The 16,293-nt window shown below is 40.3% G+C and overlaps 1 protein-coding gene across 1 annotated transcript in view; it reads right to left on the reverse strand.

Annotated features, from left to right (window-relative positions):
• dnah7 (dynein, axonemal, heavy chain 7) overlaps positions 1-16,293 on the reverse strand; it is a 213,001-nt gene that overhangs the window by 54,707 nt on the left and 142,001 nt on the right. Inside the window, exons 50-54 of the mRNA XM_061926536.1 lie at positions 11,756-11,946; positions 9,607-9,740; positions 9,197-9,532; positions 4,538-4,664; positions 4,245-4,439 (exon numbers count right to left, since the gene is read on the reverse strand). Of these exons, the coding sequence (XP_061782520.1) occupies positions 4,245-4,439; positions 4,538-4,664; positions 9,197-9,532; positions 9,607-9,740; positions 11,756-11,946 (983 nt within the window). The remainder of the gene's footprint in view (positions 1-4,244; positions 4,440-4,537; positions 4,665-9,196; positions 9,533-9,606; positions 9,741-11,755; positions 11,947-16,293) is intronic.

Consider the following 16,293-nt stretch of genomic DNA (forward strand, 5'->3'; position numbering starts at 1 on the left):
ATTCAAGTTGCACCAGTGGCCCAAAGATGCGAAAGTAGCAAGAAATTGGACGTTTGTTCCGCACACTTTATCGACGAAAGCTATGCTACGACAGAGATGGCAAGAATGTGTGGATATCCTGCGACACTCAAAGCAGATGCATTTCCAACGATAAAGTCAAAGAAATCTGCCGCCAAACCCCCAGGAAAAGAGAGCGGATGAGGGTATGTCTACAGAATATATTAATTGATGAAAACTGGGCTGTCTGCACTCTCAAAGTGCATGTTGTTGCCAAATGTATTTCATATGCTGTAAACCTAGTTCATAGTTGTTAGTTTCCTTTAATGCCAAACAAACACATGCCAATCGTTGGTTAGAAGGCGATCGCCGAATTCGTCCTCGCTTTCTCCCGTGTCGCTGGCTGTCGTGTCGTTTTCGTCGTTTTCGCTTGCATAAGGGTTCAAACCGATATGGCTCGATAGCTTCAGTTTCTTCTTCAATTTCGTTTTCGCTACCTGCCTCCACACTACATTCGTCCGTTTCAATACATGCGTAATCTGTTGAATCGCTTAAGTCGCTGAAATCCGAGTCTGAATCCGAGCTAATGTCGCTATACCTTGCTGTTCTAGCCGCCATGTTTGTTTGTATCGGCATCACTGTGTAACGTCACAGGAAAATGGACGGGTGTATATAACCATCCATCCACCCATCCATCTTCTTCCACTTATCCGAGGTCGGGTCGCGGGGGCAGCAGCCTAAGCAGGGAAGCCCAGACTTCCCTCTCCCCAGCCACTTCGTCCAGCTCTTCCTGTGGAACCCCGAGGCGTTCCCAGGCCAGCCGGGAGACATAGTCTTCCCAACGTGTCCTGGGTCTTCCCCGCGGCCTCCTACCGGTCGAACGTGCCCTAAACACCTCCCTAGGGAGGCGTTCGGGTGGCATCCTGACCAGATGCCCGAACCACCTCATCTGGCTCCTCTCGATGTGGAGGAGCAGCGGCTTTACTTTGAGCTCCCCCCGGATGACAGAGCTTCTCACCCTATCTCTAAGGGAGAGCCCCGCCACCCGGCGGAGGAAACTCATTTCGGCCGCTTGTACCCGTGATCTTGTCCTTTCGGTCATAACCCAAAGCTCATGACCATAGGTGAGGATGGGAACGTAGATCGACCGGTAAATTGAGAGTTTTGCCTTTCGGCTCAGCTCCTTCTTCACCACAACGGATCGATACAGCGTCCGCATTACTGAAGACGCCGCACCGATCCGCCTGTCGATCTCACGATCCACTCTTCCATCACTCGTGAACAAGATGTGTATACATGTGTATATAACGATGGTTAAAATCAGGCACTTTGAAGCTTTTTTTAGGGATATTGCGTGATGGGTAAAATTTTGAAAAAAAACTTCCAAAAATAAAATAAGCCACTGGGAACTGATTTTTAATGGTTTTAACCCTTCTGAAATTGTGATAATGTTCCCCTTTAAGTTTTCAAACATGCAGGAGACATTTACCACTTTTTATGAGCATTTTAGAAGCAGTCGGTCTCGTGCAGTGCGTCTACATTGAAATAACGACTTCAAGATATATATTTAAACAGTGTACATTACAAAAGATAAATTATGATATTTTTGGAGAGGGACTTCATGGTTTCATTTGCAATCTAGGAACAACTCCAGAATCAAACATCTTGCGAACAGACTCAAACAACTGGGTTATGAAATGGACTGTGGATCAAAACAGAACTCCTTCATTCCGCACTCCATCCAGCTGTATAATCACTCGCCATACAGCAATAGATGTCTATTACCTGACACCTTCTATGTTAGCTACTTCTTTTTGTTTTTAATGTCTATTTTCTATTTTCTGCTGGATTTACTCTCTATTTTATGCTGCAGCTGTCACATATACTGTAATATTGTACATGGTAATTGTTATACATTGTATATATGATATAGACATAATATAATATATCAGTATATATAATATATTGTACATATACTATGCAAATCAGTGGTTCTTAACCTTGTTGGAGGTACCGAACCCCACCAGTTTCATATGCGCATTCACCGAACCCTTCTTTAGTGAAAAATAATATGTTGTTTTTTTTCAAAGTCAAGGCAAAGTTATATGTTTTTGGTAACACTTTAGTATGGGGAACATATTCTAAGTAACAAAGACTTAATTTAGAGTTATTTGGTTAGGGTTAGGGTTAGAGGGTTAGGGCCAGGGTTAGAGGGTTAGGGTTATAATAAGGCCATGCCAAATAAGGCAATAATAAGTACTTAATAATGACTAGTTAAGAGCCAATATGTTACTAATTTGCATGTTAATAAGCAACTAATTAATGGTGAATATGTTCCCCATACTTTTTTTTACTGGTGCACAAAATGAACCGTGCATGAACATCACCTTGTTCAAAGAACAAAACCAACACAGCGCATAAACTCACAACAAATTACACACCTGCAAATCAGTCTGACTTCTGCTGTTGCCGTATCCGTAATACGCAGATAGGGAGAAGTTTTTATTTACACGATGAGTCGGGTGTGTTTCGACCTCCACCGAACCCCTGAGCCCGACTCACCGAACCCCTAGGGTTCCATCGAACCCAGGTTAAGAACCACTGATGTAAATATTACGTATATATGTTATATTTTTTATCGCTATATTTAGTCTATTTATACCTGCATTGTCTTTTCTATCCTTACACTTTCCATCATTGTAACTGAGCTACTGTGTGGAACAATTTCCCTTGTGGATCATTAAAGTTTGTCTAAGTCTAAGTCTAAAACTTAACACAACATTTACACCAAAGCACATTAAATACATAGTATTTGGACCGCAAGAAGGTGTTTCAAATGTAGATTAAAATCAACAAAGGTCTCATTTAAACTGATCATTTCCAGGATTCAAAGCTAGATTTTGGACAATACACTTTGGATACAATATTGTGGAATGTTTAAAGGGGAACATTATCACAATTTCAGAAGGGTTAAAACCATTAAAAATCAGTTCCCAGTGGCTTATTTTATTTTTCTAAGTTTTTTTATTTATTTTACCCATCACGCAATATCCCTAAAAAAAGCTTCAAAGTGCCTGATTTTAACCATCGTTATATACACCCGTCCATTTTCCTGTGACGTCACATAGTGATGCCGATACAAACAAACATGGCGGATAGAACAGCAAGCTATAGCGATATTAGCTCGGATTCAGACTCGGATTTCAGCGGCTTAAGCGATTCAACAGATTACGCATGTATTGAAACGGATGGTTGTAGTGTGGAGGCAGGTAGCGAAAACGAAATTGAAGAAGAAACTGAAGCTATTGAGCCATATCAGTTTGAACCGTATGCAAGCGAAACCGACGAAAACGACACGACAGCCAGCGACACGGGAGAAAGCGAGGACAAATTCGGCGATCGCCTTCTAACCAACGATTGGTATGTGTTTGTTTGGCATTAAAGGAAACTAACAACTATGAACTAGGTTTACAGCATATGAAATACATTTGGCAACAACATGCACTTTGAGAGTGCAGACAGCCCAGTTTTCATCAATTAATATATTCTGTAGACATACCCTCATCCGCACTCTTTTCCTGGGGGTCTGGCGGCAGATTTCTTTGACTTTATCGTTGGAAATGCATCTGCTTTGAGTGTCGCAGGATATCCACACATGTCTTGCCATCTCTGTCGTAGCATAGCTTTCGTCGGTAAAGTGTGCGGAACAAAAGTCCAATTTCTTGCCACTTTCGCATCTTTGGGCCACTGGTGCAACTTGAATCCGTCCCTGTTTGTGTTGTTACACCCTCCGACAACACGAGGCATGATGTCTCCAAGGTACGGAAAACAGTCGAAAAAACGGAAAATAACAGAGCTGATTTTCGGTGTTTGTAATGTGTTTGAGAAAATGGCGGATTGCTTCCCGATGTGACGTCACGTTGTGACGTCATCGCTCCGAGAGGGAATAATAGAAAGGCGTTTAATTTGCCAAAATTCACCCATTTAGAGTTCGGAAATCGGTTAAAAAATATATGGTCTTTTTTCTGCAACATCAAGGTATATATTGACGCTTACTCTGGTGATAATGTTCCCCTTTAAGATGTATCTAAAATTTTGGGGGGAAAATTGTGTAATAAGGGACCTTTATTAGTGTTACATATGTTTTAAAAAAGGGTTTGGCAGGAACTATGTTGCTCAGGTAAATTTACTACAAAACCATTAGAGACAAAGTATTAATCAGCCATGACTCAGATGATGACACTTACTGTGCTGTCATAGACCTCCTTCCACATATTCCTGTTTTGAGTCATATCACGGCGCAGGCCTTTGAATGGCTCCATTGCATCCAGCCGGCAGATCTCGTCCCAGGACTTCTTGGGGAGCCATGTGCAGGGATTTGAGTAAGGGTTGTCCAGCCCAACGCCACCCGTCAAAAGGAAGTGCCAGTCATCCTCATTGATCTAAGATATGAGGATGCAACTCAAATCTTTGGTGCACAAGTTTGTAAGCGATATTGCTCGACAATAAGTCACAGTCTGTCAAGTGTGTACTTTCCTACCATGGAGCTGTGCATCAGTAGACTGACGCAGAGGCAGAAGGAAAAGAGCAGCTTATCCTTCTCAAAGAGTGAGCGGCACACATTGACGTACAGCGAGTAAGTAAAGTGATCTCTCAGAATATTCAGCCTGAAAAAGATGAATGAGTAAGGACTTAATAATGCGCAGCATATGTTTAATATATTCTAAAGAAAAATAACTAAACCTAAAACTCTGTGACACTTCAAACATTATGAAGCATGCCGAACAAAGCGCAGACCTTTGTCGAGGCTGAACACTTGTGTCCTATTGGTAGAGGCCAAGGGTCGGCAACCTCCACTACACAAAGAGCCATTTGAGCCTATTTCCCACCAAATAAAACCCACCGAGATACACTCATGCATAACATAATCATGTTTCATCAAACATATGTTAACGTAATATTCCTTGCCCTGATGTGGGATCTGAGCCGAGGATGTCGTTGTGGCTTGTGCAGCCCTTTGAGACACTCGTGATTTAGGGCTATATAAGTAAACATTGATTGATTGATTGAACGTTGTTGCCCTACGGGAAACTGGGTAACACATGGCACACTGACAAAGCTTAACCTATTGTTACTATAACAATCTACAAGGTTGATATAGTTTGCTTCTCTTTCTTCCCCTCCATTTATCTTCTTTTTTTTGTATTTCAAGTTATCATTACATATACGTATTGTTGCATTTGAACAATTGTATTGTTGATAATAGAGGTAATTATTGTTATTATACATTATCAATAGTGCTATTTCTATTGGTATTTGTATTGCTCCATTTGTAGTGTACTAATGTTCATTGTCATTTCTGTATTATTATTTATTTCACTAGCTGCTTCTTTGCTATCACGTTCAAAAAGGTCAACCAACGAACAAGATTTCTCTATAGAATCTCCTCTCTGGTCAACAAAAGCACCATGAGGATTCTGGCGGGAACTCTCGTTCAACCCTTTTTCGATTACGCATGTGTCATGTCTGTGTAATCATGTTTTGTTTTAGTCATGTTTTGTTTTGTTTAGTTATTGGACTCTTTAGTTTCTGGCTTTTCGCTCCCTTGTCTTGTTTACATGGTTACCCATTAGTTTCACCTGTTCCACGTTTGGACTCATTGTGCACTCTTGTTTGTCACCATAGCAACCCATTAGTTTTCACCTGCCCTCACGACTCACACACCTGTCTTTAATCATGTCACTATTATTTAAGCTTCCAGTTGCCAGGCTGTTTGTCTGGCGACATCCACATTCATACCCCTGTCACACTCTGTTTACCTCTGCGCACTTCATGCCATGTCCAAGTAAATTTTCTTTATTCATGCCATAGTTTGCAAGTTTTGTTTCATTGTTCATAGTTTCTGCCGTTGTGCAAGTTTTGTGTTTATAGTCAAGTTTTGTACTTCCGACCTTGTGCGCGCCTTTTGTTTGCTTCTTTTTTTTTGGTAGTTATAGTGTTAAAATAAATCATGTACTCCCCTTCACGCCACATCTGGTCCAAATCTTTTACACCTCGGGAGAACAAACCACGCCACAGTCCAAGTCATGACAGCATGCACCTCCTGGTACCCTAGCACCTCCAAAACCCTCAAATCTAAACTCCAAACATCCCAGAACAAGCTAGTCAGATTACTTCTAGACCTCCACCCTAGATCCCACCTCACTCCTACCCACTTCTCCAAAGTGGGCTGGCTCAGGGTGGAGGACAGAGTAAAACAACTTGCACTAAGCCTAGTCCAGGGGTCGCCAACCCAAAATGTTGAAAGAGCCATATTGGACCAAAAATACAAAAACAAATCTGTCTGGAGCCGCAAAAAATTAAAAGCCATATTACATACAGATAGTGTGTCATGAGATATAAATTTAATTAAGAGGACTTAAAGGAAACTAAATGACCTCAAATATACCTACAAATGAGGCATAATGATGCAATATGTACGTATAGCTAGCCTAAATAGCACATACTTGCCAACCCTCCCGGATTTTCCAGGAGACTCCCGAAATTCAGCGCCTCTCCCGAAAACCTCCCGGGACAAATTTTGTCCCGAAAATCTCCCGAAATTCAGGCGGAGCTGGAAGCCACGCCCCCTCCAGCTCCATGCGGACCTCAGTGACGTGTCAACAGCTTGTATTCACGTCCGCTTACCCACAATATAAACAGTGCCTGCCCAATCACGTTATAACTGTAGAATGATCGAGGGCGAGTTCTTGGTTTCTAATGTAGGTTTATTGTTAGGCAGTTTCATTAACGTCCTCCCAGCGCGGTAACAACACACAACAACAGCAGTCATGTTTTATTCTACCGTAAAGCAGTTCGTCTGCCGTAAACAGCAATGTTGTTGTAATATATTGAGATGGAGGCAATAACCAGGCGAGGTGATGAAGTACGTTTCTTTACTGTAGACTTCAGAACAGACTCACACACTTGACGTCAGGTGCGCGAACACCACGTAAATCGTTGGCCAACCAAAAAGTAACCCCAGTACGCTATAGCCAACATTCACCAGGAGATGGCAACAGACAAACATAGATCACTCTATTACATTCCTCCCGTTTTAGAAATGTAGAACTCACTCAAAATAAATAAACAACCCAACCAAAAAATGCAGCAGCTCAATTAAAAAACTGTGCTTAAGCCACATTCTTTTTTTTTTTTTTAGTACTGAACTCTTAACCCTCATTTGTAAACAATAACATGCTTATTATACAAACAGTATTTGTACACTTTTAACACAGATTTTTATACTGTCCTCAGAAATTCAGTTTTTTTGGTGGTACTCGAAACCTTTCTGGGTACCTGCGAAAGGGTGTTCAGCATGGTTAGAAAAATAGTGACAGAGAATAGAACAAGGATGGACAATTCAACCCTTAACTCAACAATGAGTAGATGAGTGTTATGTGTGTGTATATGTGTAAATAAATGAACACTGAAATATATATATATATATATATATATATATATATATATATATATATATATATATATATATATATATATATGAAATACTTGACTTGGTGAATTCTAGCTGTAAATATACTCCTCCCTCTTAGCCACGCCCCAAACCACGCCCCCCCCCCCCCCACCTCCCGAAATCGGAGGTCTCAAGGTTGGCAAGTATGAAATAGCATGTTAGCATCGATTAGCTTGCAGTGACCAAATATGCCCGATTAGCACTCCACACAAGTCAATAACATCAACAAAACTCACCTTTGTGCATTCATGCACAACCTTAAAAGTTTGGTGGACAAAATGAGACAGAAAAAGAAGTGGCATAAAACATGTCCTAGAACGTCGGAGAAAGTTATACATGTAAACAAACTACGGTGAGTTCAAGGACCGCCAAAATTAGTGGGACAAAACAGCGCTTGCCAAATACTCGAATCAGTGAAGCTGACACTGTGCTTTATAACAATTAGGGAGGTTTGTGTCATGTTTGTCCTCCTACCGAAACCATATTAAAACAAACAAAAAAAAATGTTCTCTCATCTTTTTCCATTTTTCATACATTTTTTAAAAAGCTCCAGAGAGCCACTAGGGCGGCGCTAAAGAGCCGCATGCGGCTCTAGAGCCGCGGGTTGCCGACCCCTGGCCTAGTCTATAAAATCCGCTACACCTCCCTGATACCTAAGTACATGTCAAACTACTTCCTTAACGTAAATGACCGCCATAACCACAACACCAGGGGGAGCTCCACTAACCACGTAAAACCCAGATTCCGAACAAACAAAGGTCTTAACTCATTCTCTTTCTATGCCACATCAATGTGGAATGCACTCCCAAAAGGTATAAAAGAAAGTGCATCTCTATCCTCCTTCAAAACCGCAATAAAAGTTCACCTCCAGGCAGCTACAACCCTAAACTAACACCCTCCTCGAATTGTTAATAATCAAATGTAAACAATCAAATGCAGATACTTTTTCTTATGCCTTCTGATCTCTCTCTCTCTCTCTCTCTCTCTCTCTCTCTCTCTCTCTCTCTCTCTCTCTCTCTCTCTCTCTCATCCACTTCTCTGTTCTCAAATGTTGATGACTGATGATAACAACCAAACCTAACCCAACGCCCCCCTCCACACCCTGGATTGTAAATAATGTAAACAATTCAATGTGATTATCTTGTGTGATGACTGTATTATGATGATAGTATATATCTGATAGTATATATCCGTATCATGAATCAATTTAAGTGGACCCCGACTTAAACAAGTTGAAAACGTATTCGGGTGTTACCATTTAGTGGTCAATTGTACGGAATATGTACTTCACTGTGCAACCTACTAACAAAAGTCTCAATCAATCAATCAAAACCATCATATTTGTACATACCCTATTTGCTGATGTTGATCTATTGTTGTTGTTGTTGTTATTGTTGTGTTTGATGTTGTTGTTGTGGTCTTTCTGTCTTATCCCTCTCTTGTCCCTGCAATTTCCCACCCTGTCTTCCTTTTTTTCTATTTCTATCCCCTCCTGCTTTGTTGCAAAATTCCTCAGTTACAGTATTTCCTTGATGTTCATTGATAGTGGTTCAGACGCAAAAGGTTTGTTTGAAAGTTTAGTTGACGTCTAAATTCTCTGAACAGATTTTGGAGATTTTCCTGTACTGTGTTTTGTGTTGCGACCTATTTAAATGATGTGCAGTGTCAATGATCAGCTACACTTACCTCAGCTCCAAGTCATCGCTCTTGTCTGAGTTGTCTATGGAATTGATGAAGAGGTTAATAAACCAGGTGAGGGAGTACTGGTACATCGGCTCAATGTTGGCCAAGTCAGCAATGGCGAAGAAGAGTATGGCAGAATGAATGGCGATGGATTTGTAGCCCAAGCGCGTCTCATCAATTTTCCGCTCGGTCACTTCAGCCACCGCCTGTTTTTCCGTGATTTCATTGGCTAACACCTTGGACTGGGAGAGAATGGTCACGGCTGTTTCATCCTCCAGGATGTTGCCCTCAGAGGAGGAGAGCACTTGTAAAATTTTGTCCTCAATCTCCTTCAATTGTCTGGCAAAATTGAAATAGTGTGTTTGTTCAACTGTAGTTTGAACCTGGGTTCGGACAAGATCGCGATAGTGTACCTTTTGTTCTCAGCTCCTTGCAAAATCAGAGCCTGCTTCTCCTCCTCAAGATCAGGCCTCTCTCGAGCCACCACAATTCCTAGCAGCTGGTCCTGAATACCCTCTGGGGTTATCATGAAGTTCAGCAGAGTCACCTGTAGCACACAGAGTTGGAGTTAGGCCTTGTCAAAGGTTTAAATAAGCAAGATCATCTCGGCTGTTAGTTTCACAGCCAGTTGGCCGTCAGAATCTGCGTCCCCACATCTGCGGTCCCCTCCAAGGTTTCTCATTGTATCCCATTGGGTTGAGTTATTTCTTGCCCTGATGTGGGATCTGAGCCGAATGTCGTTGTGGCTTGTGCAGCCCTTTGAGACACTTCAATCAATCTCAATCAATCTTTATTTATATAGCCCTAAATCACAAGTGTCTCAAAGGGCTGCACAAGCCACAACGACATCCTCGGTACAAAGCCCACATACGGGCAAGGAAAAACTCACCCCAGTGGGACGTCGATGTGAATGACAATGAGAAACCTTGGAGAGGACCGCATATGTGGGTAACCCCCCCCCCCGTCTAGGGGAGACCGAAAGCAATGGATGTCGAGTGGGTCTGACATAATATTGTGAGAGTCCAGTCCATAGTGGATCCAACATAATAGTAAGAGTCCAGTCCATAGTGGGACCAGCAGGACACCATCCCGAGCGGAGACGGGTCAGCAGCGTAGAGATGTTCCCAGCCGATGCACAGGCGAGCGGTCCACCCCGGGTCCCGACTCTGGACTCTGGTCGCGCGCCATTTGCGTTCCAACTTTCTACATGATAATTTATGAGCTCTGGTTTCCTCTGTAAACCATGGGGTGCGCCTTTTAGGGGCCCTTTTTTGTTTTAGCGGTGCTATACTATCAATGGTTTTGCGCAGGGCATTGTCAAAGTTGTTAGTGAGGTTATCAATAGAGCCGACATAATTTGGGAATGGTGCCATTACCGAAGGCAGTAGGTCAGCAAGAGTCATCGTTGTGGCGGCATTAATGTTGCGGCTGCTATAGCAGTTATTATTATTATTAGTTTGTTGACAATGAGTCAGAACTTCGAATTTTATAAGGTAATGATCGGACATTACTTTAGTATACGGGAGTACCATAACTTTGGAGGTGGTGACACCCCTGACCAGCACTAGATCTATCGTATTGCCGTTGCGATGCGTAGGTTCATTTATTATTTGTGTAAGACCACAGCTATCAATTATAGTCTGGAGCGCCACGCACTTGTGATAAAGGGCTATATAAATACACTTTGATTGATTGATTGATTGAGAATAGTGACTACATGTTAGGGTTGCACACCTGTAAAAAAATTTAAATAGAAAATTTCCATTTATTTCCACAAATATATAGCGTTTTCTTGCACAGCCCTACTAGATGTATTTGTCCCCCAGTCAACTTTCTAAACAGGATTTTATATTTGAATTAATTAGTTGAGTTGATATCTATTTTTCATCATTTGCCAGTTTTTCCAGTCACTGTTCGTGCAATCGTCGGGCAGTCTGCATGCCAATCATACACAGTTTCAGTCCTCACTATTTGTCTCCTTTTACATTTAGCAGCAAATGTTTTATTTTATTTTGCGAGTAGCTCAAAGTAAAGCCACATCTTTTGGATTGCCAGCTTTGCACAGACAAAGAAAAATAAAATTTCAGCACAATTGATAATAGCTATAGCAACGGCCCTTAAGCAAAAGAGTTGTGTGATAATATATACATAATTATTCTAACAGTATGCAGGCTGACCCCTTCTTTAGTTGTATTGCTACAACTGGCAATAATGCATCTGACAGCCAAATTTGATAAGTCTTTCGAATTCTACGGGAAAATATCCTGATTTGGGATGAAGACGCTACTTTCAGCGTGTTTGTATATATGTAGATACATGCTACATTTTCCCTGACAACATTAGGCACAGGGACTGTCATTCTAACAAAAAACTGTCACAGATAACAGTATAGTCTGCAAAAGTGTTTTGGTGCTGGTGTGTATTTACTTTCACGTTGATAATGAATCCTCCTTGCTAATCAGTGGGTGATCAACAATTAAAATGAGTTGGTTAAAAAGTGTTTTTTTAATTTTATTTTAAAAAAAAACTTTTACCGGTAAATACGAGGGTTCTTCCACTTACCTTGACGGAGGTCTCAGGCAGGTAGTGTGGGTTACGTAGCTTGGTGGTGATGTAAAAGCGAAAGTCGGGTGCATATTCGATGGTACTGTCTCCAAGGCGGATACACACAGCACCACCCTGCTTAAAAGTCTGTCTCAGCAAAAGAGGCTCAAGGATAGGGTCCAGCTCTTCACCAACATTCTCCAGCAGGACTAAAAAGCAACATAAAAAAATATATAATATATTCAAGGAAATATCACATACTTCTGTAAACTGGCTTATATCAGGTCAGCAACTCAATGTCTGAGTTTAAACAGTACCTGAACCTTGTTTTAAACATCGCTGCTGTAGGTGTCATTTATTTCACTCTAGAGAACCGTATTTTCTGGACTATAAGCCGCTACTTTTTTCCCATGCTTTGAACCCTGCGGCTTATAAAACTGTACAGCTAATTTATGGACTTTTCTCCGCTAACGGCCATAAACAAATAGTTTTTGTATTACACCGACACTGAGAAGGTGTATTAGTTTGTGCTACGGCGCCATTTTTTTGTACAAACTCGCTCACTCCAGATACTGTGGGTTGAAAATGTACTTCCTGTTTTGTGCCTTGAACCAGAAGTATATGGCGCTTCGTCTATTATTTATCTACAGCGTTTCTGCTCGAAATGATTTTTTTATTCATCACTCCAAGCAACGTTTGTAAGTTTTACAGTATAACTAAAACAATTCATACTTACTAAACCGTCCCATGTGTGATGTCTTTAGGCATGTTTTCATGCGTAATTGCTACTGTAGTGTAAACATGCTAGAGTTTTTCGCATTAGCTAATATGCTAACCCATTTACAAGTGTCTGTGTTAGTAATAATAACTTGCAATGGCATTCTTTTTGTATCGTTTTAGTTTCGTAAATTCACCAAAACATCACCGTGTAGTTATTGAGTCTGTTTAGCTAATTGGAGAGCTAGCTTCCGCAGTTAGTAGGTCCATGACGATGACTTCTGTTTTGTTTGTTCAGCCGTTTTACCGCTGTGTTATAGGCATCGTCTGGAAACAATTAAGGTATTTATTTACAAAATCTTTCATATGTGGCTTATAGTCCGGTGCGGGTGATGTAAGTAAAAATATTTATTTCTTCTCAAATTTGGTGGATGTGGCCTGAATACCAGTTATTGAGTCTGTTTAGCAAGTTGGAGAGTTAGCTTCCGCAGCTAGTGGGTCCTTTACGATGACTTCTGTTTTGTTTGTTCAACCGTTTTACAGCTGTGTTATAGGCATCGTCTGGAAACAATTAAGGTATTTATTTACAAAATCTTTCATATGTGGCTTATAGTCCGGTGCGGGTGATGTAAGTAAAAATATTTATTTCTTCTCAAATTTGGTGGATGTGGCCTGAATACCAGTTATTGAGTCTGTTTAGCTAATTGGAGAGTTAGCTTCCGCAGCTAGTGGGTCCATGACGATGACTTCTGTTTTGTTTGTTCAGCCGTTTTACCACTGTGTTATAGGCATCGTCTGGAAAAAATTAAGGTATTTATTTACAAAATATTTCATCTGTGGCTTATAGTCCCGTGCGGGTGAAGTAAGTACAAATATTTTATTTATTCTCAAATTTGGTGGATGTGGCCTGAATACCAGTGTGCTCTATAGCAGTGGTTCTCAAATGGGGGTACGCGTACCCCTGGGGGTACTTGAAGGTATGCCAAGGGGTACGTGAGATTTTTTTTAAATATTCTAAAAATAGCAACGATTCAAAAATCCTTTATAAATATATTTATTGAATAATACTTCAAGAAAATATGAATTTAAGTTCATAAACTGAACATCAAATCAAGTAGGCTATTCCATTCATTACAATGCAACAATGCAATATTCAGTGTTGACAGCTAGATTTTTTGTGGACATGTTTATGATTGAATCACTTGTTTATTTTTCAACAAGTTTTTAGTTATTTTTATATCTTTTTTTCCAAATAGTTCAAGAAAGACCACTACAAATGAGCAATATTTTGCACTGTTATACAATTTAATAAATCAGAAACTGATGACATAGTGCTGTATTTTACTTCTTTATCTCTTTTTTTCAACCAAAAATGCTTTGCTCTGATTAGGGGGTACTTGAATTTAAAAAATGTTCACAGGGGGTACATCACTGGAAAAAGGTTGAGAACCACTGCTCTATAGCCCAGGAAAAAAAGTATATTAGTGCTATTTTACTAAGAGCCCGGGAAAAAAAAGTATATTAGTGCTATTTTACTAAAGTTTTACTAACTTTATCAAAGACACAACAATACATTTCAGCTGCAGACAAGTGAAACTTTGTGAGCGTGCATATTCCTAAGAACTCAGTGAAGCAAATAAATATTAAAATTGCTTCGCATTATATAAATATTCATGCGAATCCCCATTAAGTATGATAATGCTGTTCTTATGTTAAGAACCTTAGCACATCTATAAATGACACAACGCCTCAAGGTGGCCTGCATCGTTTCTATGCAGCATTTCAAAGTCTGTTGATGAGCTCTGCCTCACTAGACAGATAATTAAAGTGGGTCAGCACATCAAGTGGAGTTAATATATCATTAAAGAGTAGGGTACTTTGGATGAAACAATAAACACATGCCTTGAAGTTATAAGGCAGGAAAACCTTGTAAAAAAAAAAAAAAAAACTAGCATAAAGTTATTATACTGCAATATATATGGAGTATACAATCATAAAACTGTGAAATAAGAGTAAAAGTGCTGGGGGATCATGCTCGCACCCTCAGGGGACTCTATTACACCCTGTGAGGACTCTAAACCGTTAAGCTTTGCAGGCTGCCGGTAAGCAAAGACCCGACGGCTGGTTGAGTCAGCTCATTATTTAGATGTTGTTTTAATGACTACCGTTTTTCTATTTGGAACTCTAAACCTCTCAGTCTAACATGAACGTCCTTAAAGTTCTATGATGACTGGACAACTTGTTTGCCTATTTGTTGTTGTTTTTTTTTTAACATAAGAGTATAAAACAAAAGGTCAGGTCTAAGAAGCGTTAAGGATTAAATCAATGATGCTCGACCATAATCACAAGTATATAAACATCAGTGGAGCAGTGATACTGGCTTTAAATGTCACTGTGGCTTTGTTTTACTCACTGTAGTCTCAAGAAAAAGTGATAATGGTTCATTGGAACGGCTAATAAAATGTATGCAAGTGTATATGTATGCATGAAATTACTGTTATCTTGCCAAACATATTTGTCTAATACAGTGTTTTTCATCCACTAGTGTACCGTGAGATATTGTTTAGTGTGCCGTGGGAGTTGATGTAATTTCACCTAATTGGGTTAATATTTTTTGCAAACCAGTAATTATAATCCGCAAATGTGCAGTTGTTGAGTGTCTGTGCTGTCTAGAGCTCGGCAGAGTAAACGTGTAATACTCTTCCATATCAGTAGGTGGCAGCAGGTAGCTAAGGTAGCTAAATGTCTAATGCTTAAACCAAAAAAAAACAAAAGGTGAGTGCCCCTAAGAAAAGGCATTGAGGCTTAGGGAAGGCTATGCAGAATGAAACTAAAACTGAACTGGCTACAAAGTAAACACAAACAGAATGCTGGACGACAGCAAAGACTTACTGTGTAGCAAAGACGGCGTCCACAATGTCCACACAAAGAAGAATAAAAACAACTGAAATATCCTTGATTGCTAAAACAAAGTAGATGCGGGAAATTTAGCTCAAAGGAAGATATGAAACTGCTACAGGAAAATACCAAAAAAAAAGAGAAAAAGCCCCCAAAATAGGAGCGCAAGACACAGCAGGTAGCTAAGGTAGCTAAATGTCTAATGCTTAAACCAAAAAAAAACAAAAGGTGAGTGCCCCTAAGAAAAGGCATTGAGGCTTAGGGAAGGCTATGCAGAATGAAACTAAAACTGAACTGGCTACAAAGTAAACACAAACAGAATGCTGGACGACAGCAAAGACTTACTGTGGAGCAAAGACGGCGTCCACAATGTCCACACAAAGAAGAATAAAAACAACTGAAATATCCTTGATTGCTAAAACAAAGTAGATGCGGGAAATTTAGCTCAAAGGAAGATATGAAACTGCTACAGGAAAATACCAAAAAAAAAGAGAAAAAGCCCCCAAAATAGGAGCGCAAGACAAGAACTAAAACCCTACACACAGGAAAACAGCAGAAAACTCTAAATAAGTCACGGCGTGATGTAACAGGTCGTGACAGTACACCTACTTTGAGACAATGCGTTGTTGGTTATGGTTTAAAGTCATATCCAACAATTGCCACAACGACTTTTTACTGTCAACTGAGTTTCGTTTTTAATGACTTCTGCTGGTGGTGTGCCTCTGGATTTTTTTAACGCAAAAAAATGTGCCTTGGCTCAAAAAAGCAGGCATGTGATTTGAACTTAATGAAAAAGACTGAAAAAAAACTGGGGATCTGGGGGCCACAGGTCCAGGGCTTTAAGAACACAGGTGCCTGGACCTGTGTTCTTAAATGTGTATTCCCCGTCTTCCATGTCGAGAGCGGTTTGGATTTGAGCTTACATCTTAAACAACTAAAAT

This window comes from Nerophis lumbriciformis, linkage group LG31, assembly GCF_033978685.3.
Source record: "Nerophis lumbriciformis linkage group LG31, RoL_Nlum_v2.1, whole genome shotgun sequence".
NCBI lineage: Eukaryota > Metazoa > Chordata > Actinopteri > Syngnathiformes > Syngnathidae > Nerophis > Nerophis lumbriciformis.